The 14,646-nt window shown below is 37.5% G+C and overlaps 1 protein-coding gene across 48 annotated transcripts in view; it reads right to left on the reverse strand.

Annotated features, from left to right (window-relative positions):
* Nucleotides 1-14,646, reverse strand: part of MLIP (muscular LMNA interacting protein) — a 258,639-nt gene that overhangs the window by 25,172 nt on the left and 218,821 nt on the right. For 29 of the 48 annotated variants that reach the window (XM_074037772.1, XM_074037809.1, XM_074037806.1 and 26 more), the window contains one exon: nt 9,764-9,967. The exons of the other annotated variants lie outside the window; for them this stretch is intronic. In XM_074037772.1, the coding sequence (XP_073893873.1) occupies nt 9,764-9,967 (204 nt within the window). The remainder of the gene's footprint in view (nt 1-9,763; nt 9,968-14,646) is intronic. 48 annotated transcript variants of the gene reach the window in all.

The following is a 14,646-nucleotide window of genomic DNA, read 5'->3' on the forward strand; positions in this document are numbered from 1 at the left end:
CAAACAGCCCAATCTGAGTCCTAAAGTTAGGGTTTTGAAACCGAACTAAATGTCCTACTATTACAGCTGAAGAGACAGAAACCAGCAGGAAGAGAGTGAAAATGTGTGGCACAGTAACATTTACGTAAATGATGTTATATGCACACAAAATAACAATGCAACTTTTGAAAGAAAATGCACAAACAGATAGATACACGTGACATAGTTTAGAATTTTTCTCTGGAGGCAGAAAGGAAAGAAGAGTGAGAAATGAGAATTAAAGGAAATACGTACGTGAATAAATCAGAAAGCAATAAAAACAAAAAGCCGTAATAAAAGGAAAAAGCTATTTAAGATGAGAGTAAGGGCCTACGAGTTATATTGATGGATTGTTTCTTCACTTCAGCACCAAAATTCTACTATAATAACTAGATGCTAAAAAATGTATAAAGCTGAATACTTAAGATGGAATGTGACAGTTTTACTTTCATATATCACTTGATCCCGGTAACAATTCTATGACAGAGATTCTATTTTGTTGCTGTTGTTGTTGTTTGTCATTTCACAGTTAAGAAAGCTAAAGCAAGAGTTTGAATTACTTTTTCAAGTATAAGCACACAAGTCATTGATTCTACAAAATAAATTCAGGAATTGATGCCTCATTACAAATAGACTCTGCAGATGAATTTTAACTTGCATTTCACTATAAGTAGAATGACTTTATGCTTACTGATCAAACAGGACACTTCTGATAAAAAGAGGGGGCACTAAAAATACTGAAATCATGTAATTTTAAAAATATTTATTGACTGGAAGGGTTTATTATAGTGGTAGACATAAATATTTCTTTTCAAACACTTTTTTTTTAATTTTGTTTTTATTCTTTTAGACAGAATCTTGCTCTGTCACCCAGACTGGAGTGCAATAGTGCAATCCCACGTCACTGCAACCTCTGCCTCCTGGGTTCAAGTGATTCTCCTGCCTCAGCCTCCCTTGTAGCTGTGACTACAGGCATGCACCACCATGCCCAGTATTTATTTATTATATAAAAAATAAACATATATTTTAATTTTTTTTTTGTATTTTTAGTAGAGACGGAGTTTCACCATGTTGGATGTTGGTCAGGCTGGTCTTGAACTCCTGACCTCAAACAATTGGGCCTTGGCCTCCCAAAGTGCTGGGATTACAGGTATGAGCCACCACACCCAGCCTCAAAACTCTATTTAAAAAATAAAATTCTTCAAAAAATAGAACAAAACATTACATACATATATAATGTTTTTATTTGTGTGTGTGTGTGTGTGTGTATGTTTAAATGACCCAGACTCATCAGAACACATGATCATCTACATAGAAGTATACATTTTCCTGTCTATATGAGAGATCTTAAAGGTTGTGCCTTGACCTCCAGCAGTGACAACAGCCTGGGGTCTATAAGTGAGAGTGCTCAGGCTACGAGGGGTTCTGGGCCAGGAGAATGGAGAGGTAGGAGATGAACAGCCTGCTCTAGCTATGAAGTGAAAGCTATGGTGGTAGAGATTTTTTAAGAGACTACTCCAGATATAAATACTGAAATATGCAAATGGAAAGGCTAGAGAAATCTAGAGCTAGCCCTTGCATAAAAACATACAATAGGATTTAATAGCAGTGGAAGAAAGGGGAGAATCTACAGTACATGTGAAGAAATCTGTCATACTTATTTATCTCTTTCATGAGACAGAGCAGACTTGAAATAAAATAGTGTATGGTTACAAACAACACACAAAGATCACACATTTTTAGAAAACTAAAAGTGAAATAAAATGGCTCCACTGTCACAAACTTGGCACCAAAATAATTTTTTTTAAACGAAAGAAAAAATATCCTCAAGGATGGCTGTGAATTTTCTCCTGGGGCTCTAAAGCTGTCTCTTTGCCTATAAAGATCCTATTTTTGCTTGTAAAACCTCTCAAGCTCTCACTGTAAATAGAGCCTTCTTGCTTAGGAAATCTCAGCCTTGCTTCTGCCAACAGATCAGAAAAGTCATCCTGATTGTGAAGGCTTAGTCCTCACTCCTCTAGTTTCTATTCATAGACTGGCTATGTGTTTCTCGTTTGTTTGCGGGTGCAAACTGGCAGAGTAGAGACTCAAGGGAGAAAGCAATAAGTGATAACTTCCTATCTACATGGCTTGTAGCTATGCTAAATGAAAGGGAGAAAATGTAGTTGGAATAAGAAAAGAGAACAAAGTGCATAAAACTGAGTAATTAGTGGGAATATTGAAAGTAGGCAAGAAAAATTGGAATTTTAGGGTGACTTATAAAGAGAGGTATATCTTGGAAATTATGAGAGTAGAAGATAGAAGAAATGAGAAGGGGTGAATGGAGGAAAGAAGAAAAGTCATGGACAGTGATAAGCTTTCTACTTAGATACTTTATGTGTGTGTTAGTTTTCTCACCTCAGGGCCAGGTAAGTAAGCTGAGACACATGTGGCCACATATTTATGGTGCGTAGGAAGAATATTATTTTTCTAAATGAGTTGAATTTTTAAAAATAGAAAATAGACTCCAGTAGGCCTTAATCTAGACATAAACAGGTGTGTTGTACATGGTACTTTGCTACCTCCAAAGATAAAAAATAATTTAAATGCATTGTAAAATGGGGGAAAAATGGACAAAATGACTATAGTAGATTAGATACAATTTTAAAATAGTAACCCCCCACACAGATACATCTTTCCTCTGTATCCTTTCTTGTTTCAGCAATATACATAGTCCAAAACATAATATATCAAAAATAAAGAAAATATCCTGAAGACTTTTATTTTGTTTTTGTTTGTTTTTTGTGACAGGGTCTCACTTTGTTGCACAGTCCAGAATGTGGCAGCACAATCATGGCTCAGTGTAGCCTCGACTTCCTGGGCTCAAACAATCCTCCCACCTCAGCCTCCTGAGTAGCTGGGACCACAGGTGCACGAAACCATGCCCAGCTATTTTTTTTTTTTTTTTTTTTTTTTTTTTTTTTTTTTTGTAGAGACAGAGTCTCCCTATGTTGTCCAGGCTGGTGTCTGGCTCCTGGGCTCAAGCAGTTCTCCCACCTTGGCTTCTGAGTGTTGTTATTACAGGCAGGAGTCACCACTCCCAGCCCCTTAAGTTTTAACAGCCAGAGTTTTGAGCTGCAGGAGACTGGACTTCAAAATTAGACCATAAACATAAAATTTCGTGAAAATATATATATATATATACATGTTTATACACATATATATAACATAAGTCATTGAGCCACATATATCCTCTCAGTCCTTAACATTTAAGCAGCAACCATCCTCTGAACTTCAAACTACCTGCTTCTACTTTTCTTAGCCTCAGGGCTCTTTCTGGGATTGATGCTGCCCCAACCCCTCTCCTCAACTAATGACTGCCAGAATTTCCCTCCTCCTCCCCTCAGAGAGCAGGGCTCTGAGCTGTGTGTCCCTACAGTAGCTCCCAGAGTTCCCCAGTGATATAAAGCTCCAGTTCCCCACAGTGGTCACCTGCTTGCTCATACAACCTTTATTAGATGCCTCTCCTCCTTGTCTCAGTCCCCACTCCCCTAACAGGTATTTCCTGGAACCCCCTCCCAAAATAACTACTCGTAAGTGACAGTCTTCTCAGAGAAAACCAAACAAAGGTGCAATCACCCTCATTATTGATTATTCACAGCAGTTATGTCCTTAAAGCCTCCATGAGCATGGAATTCGTGAATACTAAACCATTTCTCCTGGGGAAAACCTGGATTAGGTTATTGCAAGTCTCTAGTTACATTTTCATCAACCAATCAATAAATAACCTGTTTTATGGGTGTTGCTGTTTAAAGACACATATTTAATATATTATTAATTAATTAACACCAAACTCATGGCCAACAGCACTATAACTCAAGCTTAAGAGTAGCTTACCTAACATACTTATTTTCTCTTTAAGACACATCACAACCTTCTTGAGTGTAGGAACATTAGAAAGCCCTTCAACACTGTGCTTAGGGGCCATTTTAAACAGAAAAATTACCAACCAAACATACAGAGATGCAAACAAAAACATGATACCAGAGAGAACTCAAAAAGGACAATTTTTTTTTTTTTTTTTTTTTGAGACGGAGTTTCACTCTTATTGCCCAGGCTGGAGTGTAATGGCGTGATCTCGGCTCACTGCAACCTCCGCCTCCCGGATTCAAGCAATTCTCCTGCCTCAACCTCCTGAGTAGCTGGGATTACAGGTGTGCGCCACCACACCCGGCCAATTTTTTGTATTTTTAGTAGAGACGTGTTCTCACCATGTTGGTCAGGCTGGTCTCCAACTCCTGGCTTCAGGTGATCCATCCGCCTTGGCCTCCCAAAGTGCCGGGATTACAGGCGTGAGACACTGCACCCGGCTTTTAAAAAGGACGATTGTTTACGGCATGACAACAAAAAAGCAGAGCATTGCCTTGTTTTTTTGTTGGGAGTTGGGAGCATAGAAGATTCTAATTTCTCCCTGTTCTGTGAATTTCCACAAATGACTAGAAGAGCAAACACAATGAGTGCTGATTTGGGGTTATAAATAAATTTTAGTGAGTAGATGAACTCACAAATGTGGACTGTTTTGGAGTTCCCTATGGCAAAGAGGACATGAACAGGAGAACAGAGAAAGATATGTAGGGCATCCAAGAGAATGGTTCTGAGATAGCTTCACAAAGTTCACCTTGCTCCCAGCAAGCAGGTAATAATGTTCTCCCATGTAAGCTGTAGGGGCAGAGAAGTAGCTGACCTACAGTTGTTAAGGACATACCTTGCTAGTGAAGTAAAAAGGATGTAACCATGTATTATACGACTCGCGGTTGTATAACAGAAAGGAATAAGAACACCTCAGGAGAAGGTCGGATGCCCCCTGCCTCCACAACCCCACCCTACTTATGCTCCCAACACACTCCATCAGATCTGTGGAAACCGGATATAGCCTTCAATAAAAGAAATATCCTCAACTGAGTGACGTTATTCTAAATGAACTGGTAAATCCATAAGTTGATTCAGGTTTAGTCTTTACTTGACATAGAAATAATCATAATAATTCAAGCATCTGGGGCTCCTGGTGAAAAAGTTAGGTAATTGTACAAATTGTTCATCACTAATAGATATTTACTACCTTGCCTATAAGGTGGGAAATAGCATATTATGTCACACTCTAGATAGACACCAAGACAAACACAACAAATAAATACAAGATGACCTATAACATGCAGGAGATGCCTTGGCACAGGAAAAGAGTATAGAAATTGAAGGGAGAAAACAAATCACTTTGAGTACTGATGCACGGAGAAATGTCACAGAAGAGGAGGGATAATTTAACGCGAACTTAAAGTACAAGAATGGTTTGTATAAGAAAGGAGAACGTAGAAGAGTATTTTATATGGGAAAATGCATGAACAAGTAGAACAGTAAGGAATTTCCAAGGCATGCCTAGAGGAAAATAAGAATATCAGTTAAGGAAAGTAAAATAATAATAATAAAGACTAGTGTGAAAAAAATATAAGAATGCATTCAACCTGGTGAATGACTCAATATAAGGACAAAACAGAAAAAGCAAAAAGCATAACAGATGAATCAAGTTTTGAGTTTGGGAACTGAGAATTGTGGTTTTAATAACAGAAGTAGAAGAGCCAGTGCAAAACTAGTTTGAGACAAAATGAATGATGAGTTTGAGGTGACAACATGACATCCTAGGGGAAATGATAAGCAAGCAGCTAAAGATATGAAACTGAATCTCAGTAGAGAAGCAGAACGGGAAGTGTGGATTTGAAACTTATCAGTACTAAGATAATCACTAAGACCTGTGAATGGGTAAATAGCTGAAGTGAGGCAATTAGAAAGAAGAGGTAGAGGAGCAAGAAATGTCCACAAAGAAAGCAAAGAAGGAGCAGTCAAAAAGTTAGAATGTGCGTATTAACCCAAGAGCAGAGTGAGGAAAGAAATGCAAGAGGAAATGATCAACTGTGTCAGGAAATTCAGCTGAATTTGCTGACAACCAGTTTACCCTTGACAGCAATTTGAGTAGACTGGTAGAGGTGAAAGTCAGAATGCTTTCAAGAATGGGCTGAAGAATGAGTTTATAGAAAGGGGATGGAGATAGTGGCTATGACCACTTTGAGAGAAAGAACATTTTGAAACTGATAGATTTGCAGCATCATCAAGGAAAAGGATGAAGTCCTCCTTTTGCATTGTTTTATTTTGTTTTTTAGGCTTCTGGATACAAAGGGGAGGAATCCAATGGAGAAGAATGGACGATTTTGGAAAGCAGTAAGAATGACAATCCCAGAAAGCTTAGTGATAATAAGACCTAATTTTTATATGTTTTTCATTATCTTCAGACACTTTTACACATATTCGTCAATTTTATTTTCATAATACTCTAATAAGGTAGATACTATTATTATTCCTATTTTTAAAATGAGTAAACGGAGGCATTCAGAAGTTCAATGACTTGCCCAATATCACCATGTAAAAAGCGTTGGGGCAAGAAATAAACTCAGACAAAGGAACTAGAGGCATCATTTTCTTATGTGCTGGGCTATCTCACTTTCAAGGATAAAAGAATTTTTGCAATCTATCCTTCTGTCAAGGGCTGATATCCAGAATCTACGAAGAACTTAAAGAAATTTACAAGAGAAAAAACGAACAACCCCATCAAAAAGTGAACAAAGGATATGAACAGACACTTCTCAAAAGAAGACATTTATGAAGCCCACAAACATATGAAAAAAAGTTCATCATCACTGGTCATTAGAGAAATGCAAATCAAAACCACAATAAGATACCATCTCATGCCAGTTAGAATGGTGATCATTAAAAAGTCAGGAAACAACAGAGGCTGGAGAAGATGTGGAGAAAGAAGAACTCTTTTACACTGTTGGTGGGAGTGTAAATTATTTCAACCATTGTGGAAGACAGTGAGTCTATTCCTCAAGAATCTAGAACCAGAAATACCATTTGATCCAGCAATCCCATTACTCAGTATACACACAAATAATTATAAATCATTCTACTATAAAGACACATGCACACGTATGTTTATTGCAGCACTATTCACAATAGCAAAGACCCGGAACCAACCCAAATGCCCATCAATGATAGACTGGATAAAGAAAATGTGGCACATATATACCATGGAATACTACACAGCCATAAAAAGGGATGAGTTCATGTCTTTTGCAGGGACATGGATGAAGACAGAAACCATCATTCTCAGCAAACTAACACAGAAACAGAAAACCAAACACTGCATGTTCTCACTCATAAGTGGGAGCTGAACAATGAGAACACATGGACACAGAAAGAGGATCATCACATACTGGGGCCTGTTGGGGGGGTGGGGGGCTCAGAGAGGGATAGCATTAGGAGAAATATGTATAGCATTAGGAAAAATAATGTAGATGATGGGTTGATGGGTGCAGCAAACCACCGTGGCACATGTATACCTATGTAACAAACCTGCATGTTCTGTACATATATCTAGAACTTAAAGTATAATTAAAAGCAAAAAAAAGAAAAGAAAATAAAGTAAAAGGAATGACCCCCTTCATGAGGCTGCAAGGAAGTGAAGAAGGCAGTTGTACTGTTTTATTCCAGGATGAAAAGAAAGTACCTGAGCATCCTTATACGATATGATGTACCCAGTTATAAAGTTCCATCTTGAAAGTAAAAAAGTAAGGGATGGATTAGGATGAAGATTTAGGACATGAGGAGTTTGATGAAAATTTAGAAGAGAAGAGCGCACACTGCAGACTCAGCAGCAGAAGAATAAAACCTGTTGAACACCTATTGTAGCCCAGTTAAAGAGGGACTCTAAAGATTTGTAAGACAACTTCAGCATGGTTGTCCAGAGGGAAGGATGGGAAGATTTGAGTTTGGAGATAACCCAGTAGGCAAAGCTGTAAGGTCAGACTTGGGAATGATGTTAGGGTATTAGATAAAAGTTAATTAAATAAGAGATTATGTCTTACAATTAAAGGCATTGAGTTATTTCAATTAAAAAGAAAAAATCCTGATAAATTAGTATGCTATTGACCCAGTATCTAACAAACAATGTTCGTAAATGTAGACATCAAATTGGTAATTCTTTAATAAGACAATACAGATTCAAGACTAAGGAACTGAACATTCCATTAAAAATGTTGTATTGCTATCTTATTATTATTACTGTCATTATTTTGGTTCTGAATGGTTCTTTATTCAGTATCAATAAACCTCACACTCAAAAAGACAAGATCTATTATGAGGATTATGTGGACTGAAAATAGTTGTCCAATTTCACACAGCTTTTGTTCTTCTCAGCCTAACTAAACAAAGGCTGAAATATGGATAAAATAGAGTCTATCCTTGCTGAACAGTTCCAGAAAACACTCTCAAAATATCAAAAGAATGAGCTATATCATGTAATTGATATCTGTAAATTAAATCATAACCTTATCATAGATGACAATTTATAAGAAAATGGTAATATTATTATCAGAATTATTAACTCAAATAACTAAATGGATTTCATGGCTGTTGGTAAATATTAAATCAGAAAGAATTTCAAATAATATGAAATAATTTTTAAAATATTATACTTTCTCTCATATACTTATTTTCTAGTCCAAGAGTGGGACACAAACAAAGGTCAGATAAATGTCATATTGAATGTTGCCCAAAAACATTTATTGGCAAAAAATTGATATTATAAAATTCGTTTAATCAAAATTGATCATGCAGTTGTCACAGAAGCTATTAAATATAAAAATCTATTTTTTCCTTATGTAATACTATTATAGTGTTTGCTTTTAGATACTGTTTGCATTTAGACAGAGTTTACTGACAATTTTTTCTTTAAAAATGCCTCAGGCTCCAAGGAGTATTATCCAACTACATTCTGGAAGATGATCTTGATTGATTTCTAAGTTTAGAGATGTATTTAATTGGAGATAGATATCTTGTAGAATAAATGCTTTTAAACAGGATTTTGAATTTCACAAAAAGATTTAATTAAAGTTTAACCAGTCAATTATTTTAGGAAATTTTCAGGGTCTGAGCATCTGTACTAACCAGGATGCCCTTAACGGAAGAGCAAAGGGCACTTATATGTAAGCCCCATATAGTTTAACTGCTTGTTCCTAGAAAACATTTATGATTGAATTCAAAAGTCAACTATAAATATTTTTTACTTGTTTTGTATCATACACACTCAGACAGACAGACACACACACACACACATATTTCAGGTATGAAACACTTCATTATTTTTTACATATCCTATTACTATACACAGTGAAGCAGATAGGTACATTTTACAGTAAAATGTGAATATTATTTTGCAGATACTCACAGTAATTCTAAGTCATTTTTTGCCCATTGACTCTAATTATAAGTGCCTCCTCAACAAGGCACTGTAATTTAAGGAAGGTTTTTAGGAACACTGAACTAAGACTAGAATATAAATTAATAATGGCATTTTGTGAGGTTTTGAAAAATGTCTTGGAATTTCCACCATGGAGTTAGAACATGGAACAATGAAAAATACAAATCAGTGAATGACTTTGGAAAAATATATAAATGGTTATTATTTCCCAAATTCAATTATTATCTGCTTATAAGGTAATATGCTTTCACACAAATATTTAATATTCTTTATACATTTAGATATTCAATATTTAAATATTTCTAACACATAAGTTTCCTCCACATTTAAGTTTTAAAAGTCAAGTGTAATGAAGGTTCACAGCACAGAATAATCCTCATTTTGGGGAGGAGTTCTCACCTTGTTGCATGCATTGTGACTGAGGAGGGTGTGAGAATTATCCTGTTCATCACTCAAGGAGAAGGACAGATGACTGAAGGGTCCTGGGGCAAGACAGTCAGCCTGTGAGAGGGTCTGTGGATGCAGCAGTGACTTAGCAGGAGGATAGAGTTTAGTCTGATATAAAGGATGGAGCGAGACAGGCTTGGGAGGGACTGTTACATCCTAGGGGGAAGAAGAAAGGCATAAGAGGATGTTAGTGTAAAAAAGTCAAGCATGTTTGGAATCAGGTCTATGATAGACATAGATCAGAATCTCTTACCAGTAAGAGGAAAACCTCTCCTCATGAGGAGGTGTCCCTCATGAGACACCTGCTTTCAGTGTATATTGTGTGTCTCTTTCAAAAATTCCTTTCATTCCCCACCTCCAGCCTCTTCAGCAGAACAAAACAAGTGCCTGCAGAATGTCTCCTGAAGCGTACCAGGTTTATTTTTGAAAGTATTAAGGGGAGATATGTGTAAGGAAGAAGAGAATCCATCCAAAGGAAATCCATCCAAAGGAACATCGTCATGGAAGAGGTAGGTAGTCATGGAAATTAATTGAAAGATGCTTGTGATTTTTGTCTGGAAGAAATCAGGGAGTCACAGGGAGGGCATTGTGCAGAATATTAACACGTGAGGGCAGGGGCAGAAGTACAAGGTTTAGTTCATGGCATAGTAAGTTTCGGAGTTGAGTTTGTCATGGATAAGGAATCAGGGAGAGGTGGGTCTGGAAAGAATGAATGAGGTCTTTGATTCTAGGCAATGTGTTGTTTTAGAGAGAAACTCGTGGTGCAACAAAGAGAGGAGTGCAACTACAAAGAAAGGAGGTTATGAGGCCTAAACTAGAGTGACTCTTTAACATGGTAATAGGATGAATGCCTTTGAGGAAGTAGGAACTACTACATGAGGCCATAAATTATGTGAATGGAGCAAGGAAATCAAAAGAGTACGAAGTCTTGAGGCTACAAAGAAAAGTTGCAGAAAGGGCCTACATACAGGTATGTGTCTTCTACAAATCAAGCAAAACTAATCTATATCTTATTTTACCCACTCAGCACAGGCATACATTTATTATTTTTAAAAGATAGCATCTAGCAAAGACATGGAATCAATCCAAATGCCTACTGATGATAGACTAGATAAAGAAAATGTGGTACATATACACCATGGAATACTCTGTGACCATAAAAAGGAACAAGATCATGTTCTTTGCAGAGACATGGATGGAGCTGGAAGCCATTATCCTCAGTAAACTAATGCAGGATCAGTAAAACAAAACACCACATGCTCTCCCTTAGATGTGGGAGCTGAAAAATAAGAACACATGGATACATGGTGAGGGAACAACACTTGCGGGGGCTTGTCCAGGGTTGTGGGAGGAGGAAGAGCATCAGGAATAATAGCTAATGGATGCTGGACATAAGACCTAGATGATGTGTTGACCCATGCAGCCAACCACTATGGCACACATTTACCTATGTAACAAACCTAGACATCCTGCACACGTACCCTGGAACTTCAAAGTTGAAGAAAAAATAGAAACTTAAATTTAAAATTTAAAAAGATAACATCCTCTTTACAATATTCTGTGTCTTGTTTGATTTTTTTTATTTGACAATTTTGGAATTGTTCTGTATCAGTACACAACAGCTATTTATTTTCTACCAAGACACATTACTGAATTATAGTACTGATTGTAATTGTCGTTCACTTGATTCTCTTAGCAGTTTTGGGTCTATCATGAAAAAAAATCAGTTCACCTAACACAGTGATAAATTTGTCTCCTCTTTGCCAGTTATTATAGTTTTCATTTCTTCCATTTGTCTAATTTCATTGGTTAATGCCTCTAACATTGAATGAAAATGAAATGAAAGCCATGTCAGTGGGTAGCTTTAATGGAACATATGCAGTAATTGTCCATTAAAGATGATTCTGACTTATAATTTTGTTTTATTTCTAAATCAGACATTTCATTGTTTTACCAAGTAATTAAATAAATTATTAATTAGCGTAAAAGTTATTAATATGACAACCGAGTAGCAAACACAAGACTAACTATGTGAGAAAAGAACAGTGTTATTATTGATAGTTGCAGATGCTTAGGAAAAGTGGTTTGAACAGTCTCTGGTTTATATTCAGGTTTCAGTTTTTTTCTTGGAGGTTGTAAAAATCAATTCTCAGGTTGTCGGGGGCAAGCCCATGGTCATCCATGGAAAGCAACGGGTTCACCAAATGCAGTTATCTGGCAGAATCAAGTTCTATCCAATCAAGAGGAAAATGTTAGCAGAGAGTGTGCTACTCTGTGTTTTGTGCTTCAAAGTTTACCTTTGCCAATCCCCAGCTCTTAGGAGTAGGTCAAACATGAATGTTTCTGTAGGATCAGGTGTTGTCCTCATTCTATCCAGGCAGCTGGGCAGCGAGGGAGAGCAGAGTCTTACCAGCACTGGGACAGGCAAAAGAGAGCTAAGAACCTTGGCCAAGCTCACTTGAGTACTGTCAGTTGGAATACAACACAAAGGTGAAAGGATTCTTGGTGGTGACAACTTCAATACGTATGTTTCAATTTGTGCTAATTGCCTTCTCTGTTTGTATACATTATTATCCCGTGATTCTCTTTAGCATAATCCTGGGTATTTAATTTGTCTCTCTCCCATGTTCGATCTCCTCTTTCTTTTTTCTTTTCTTTTCTTTCTTTTTGAGATGGAGTCTCGCTCTGTCACCCAGGCTGGAGTGCAGTGGCGCGATCTTGGCTCACTGCAAGCTCTGTCTCCCAGGTTCACGCCATTCTCCTGCCTCAGCCTCCCGAGTAGCTGGGACTACAGGCGACCGCCACCACGCCCGGCTAATTTTTTGTATTTTTAGTAGAGAAGGGGGTTCACCGTGTTAGTCAGGATGGTCTCTATCTCCTGACTTCGTGATCCGCCTGCCTCTGCCTCCCAAAGTGCTGGGATTACAGGCCTGAGCCACCGTGCCTGGCCTCGATCTCCTGTTTCTAATAGCCTGTGTCTTACTTTTTTTAAATTTTGTCTCATATTTGCTGGCCCCTAAAGGAGCTTCCTGGGAAAATGGAGTATTGGAAGCCAATTTCCAATAACTTGCATGTTGAAAACTGACTTTCTTCTACTCTTTCATTTGGTTGTTTGAATATGAAATTCCAGGTTGGAAAATAATTTCTTTCAGAATTTTGAAAGCATTATTATACTGGATTACTGTATTGTCCAGCGTGGTTTCGAAGCCCAGCCATTTTGATTTCCGATTATTTGTAAATGACACTTTTTGTTGTCCTCTCCCTCTGGAAGCACACAGGATTTCTTTTTGTCCTCAATAATCCGAAAATTCCCCAGTATGCGCTTTGCCATGGGTATATTTTCATCTACTTTCGTAGGAACTTGATGCCCTTTTTCTGTAACATTTTGGAAAATTTTCATGAATTATTTTATCATTTCCTTCTCCTTTTCTTCTCTCTTCTCTTTCTGGATGTTGGACTTTTTAAGATAGTCCAATTCTCATCTCTTTTTCTTTTGCTCATCAGCTTGAGAGGTTTAGTTAATTTGTCCTCTGTATTAGTTTGTTCTCATACTGCTATAAAGAACTATCTGATACTCAGTAATTTATAAAGGAAAGAGGTTTAATTGACTACAGTTCCACAGGCTGTACAAGAAACATGGGTGGGAGGTCTCAGGAAACTTATAATTATGGCCCAAGAGGAAGCAAGCACATCTTACTATGGCGGAGCAGAAGAGAGAGTGAAGGGGAAGTGCTGCACATATTAAACAACGTGATCTCATGAGAACTGTTTCACTGTCATGACAACAGCAAGGGGGAAATCTGCCCCCATGATCCAATCACCTCCCACCAAGTCCCTCCCCCAACACGGGAGATTACAATTCAACAAGAGATTTGGGTGGGCACACAGGGCCAAACCGTATCATCCTCCAACTAAGGTGACCCAGGATAGAGAGGTTTCCCAGGAGTGGGACTTTTAGTGCTAAGACAAACTGTGGTGAGTTAGTCACCCCACCTCCAACTTTTATACTGCATTCTTTGTTTCCGCAATGTTGTGCTTAATTTCCAAGAGGTCCTTTTATTTTCCAAGTATTCTTCTTTTTTCTTTTTTTTAGTATTGTGTTTTGATTTTATAGAGGCACTATCTTATCTATCTGTAAAAATATTGATGTTCTTGAGTTTTTTCCTCTCTAAATAGTGTTTCCTGTGTTTTTTGTTTGTTTATTTCTTGTTTGGTCATTTTTTGGGGTTTGGTTTTCTGTTCTTATTTCATATTGGAAGTCTTCCTCAGGTATCTGGATATCTTTAATTATCTGCTCATATTTTAGAGTCAGGAATTAAGAGCACTTTGGAAATTCTGAGCACATGGATCAGGCTATGAGTTTCACTGTACATTGTAACCCAATCTCAATAACTTGAGAGCTTTCCTCTTTGTATTGGTCAGATTCCTCAAAAAAGACATTTTCAATCTCCTGGCTAGAAGGCAAAGGCCTGGCTACAAGTGTTCTGATATGTGAATGGAAGAGATAGTGCATGTCAGCATTAATCCCTCATAGCATCACTTAGTCTCCTGCTTTCAGAAGAGCTCCACTGCTCTCCACTATGCCTGGAGGCCCCAAGCCAGAAATCCTGTTTTCCTCTCTCCAGCCATGTGAATTATTCTCTTAAAATGGGAGTTAATCAGTCATGAAGAAACATGAATTTGGGGATAGCTACTTCTTAAATAGCTTTTACCTTATCTTCCTTTTTTCAGCTACCATTTCTTTACTTTCCCTTCAGAGGTATCAAGCACCTCCAAATCCTAAGCCTTTTGAGAACTCTAAGATAGAAATGGAATCAGTACTTCGCTTTCTCCCT

The sequence above is a fragment of the Macaca fascicularis genome, chromosome 4, assembly GCF_037993035.2.
Source record: "Macaca fascicularis isolate 582-1 chromosome 4, T2T-MFA8v1.1".
In the NCBI taxonomy this organism is placed as follows: Eukaryota; Metazoa; Chordata; class Mammalia; order Primates; family Cercopithecidae; genus Macaca; species Macaca fascicularis.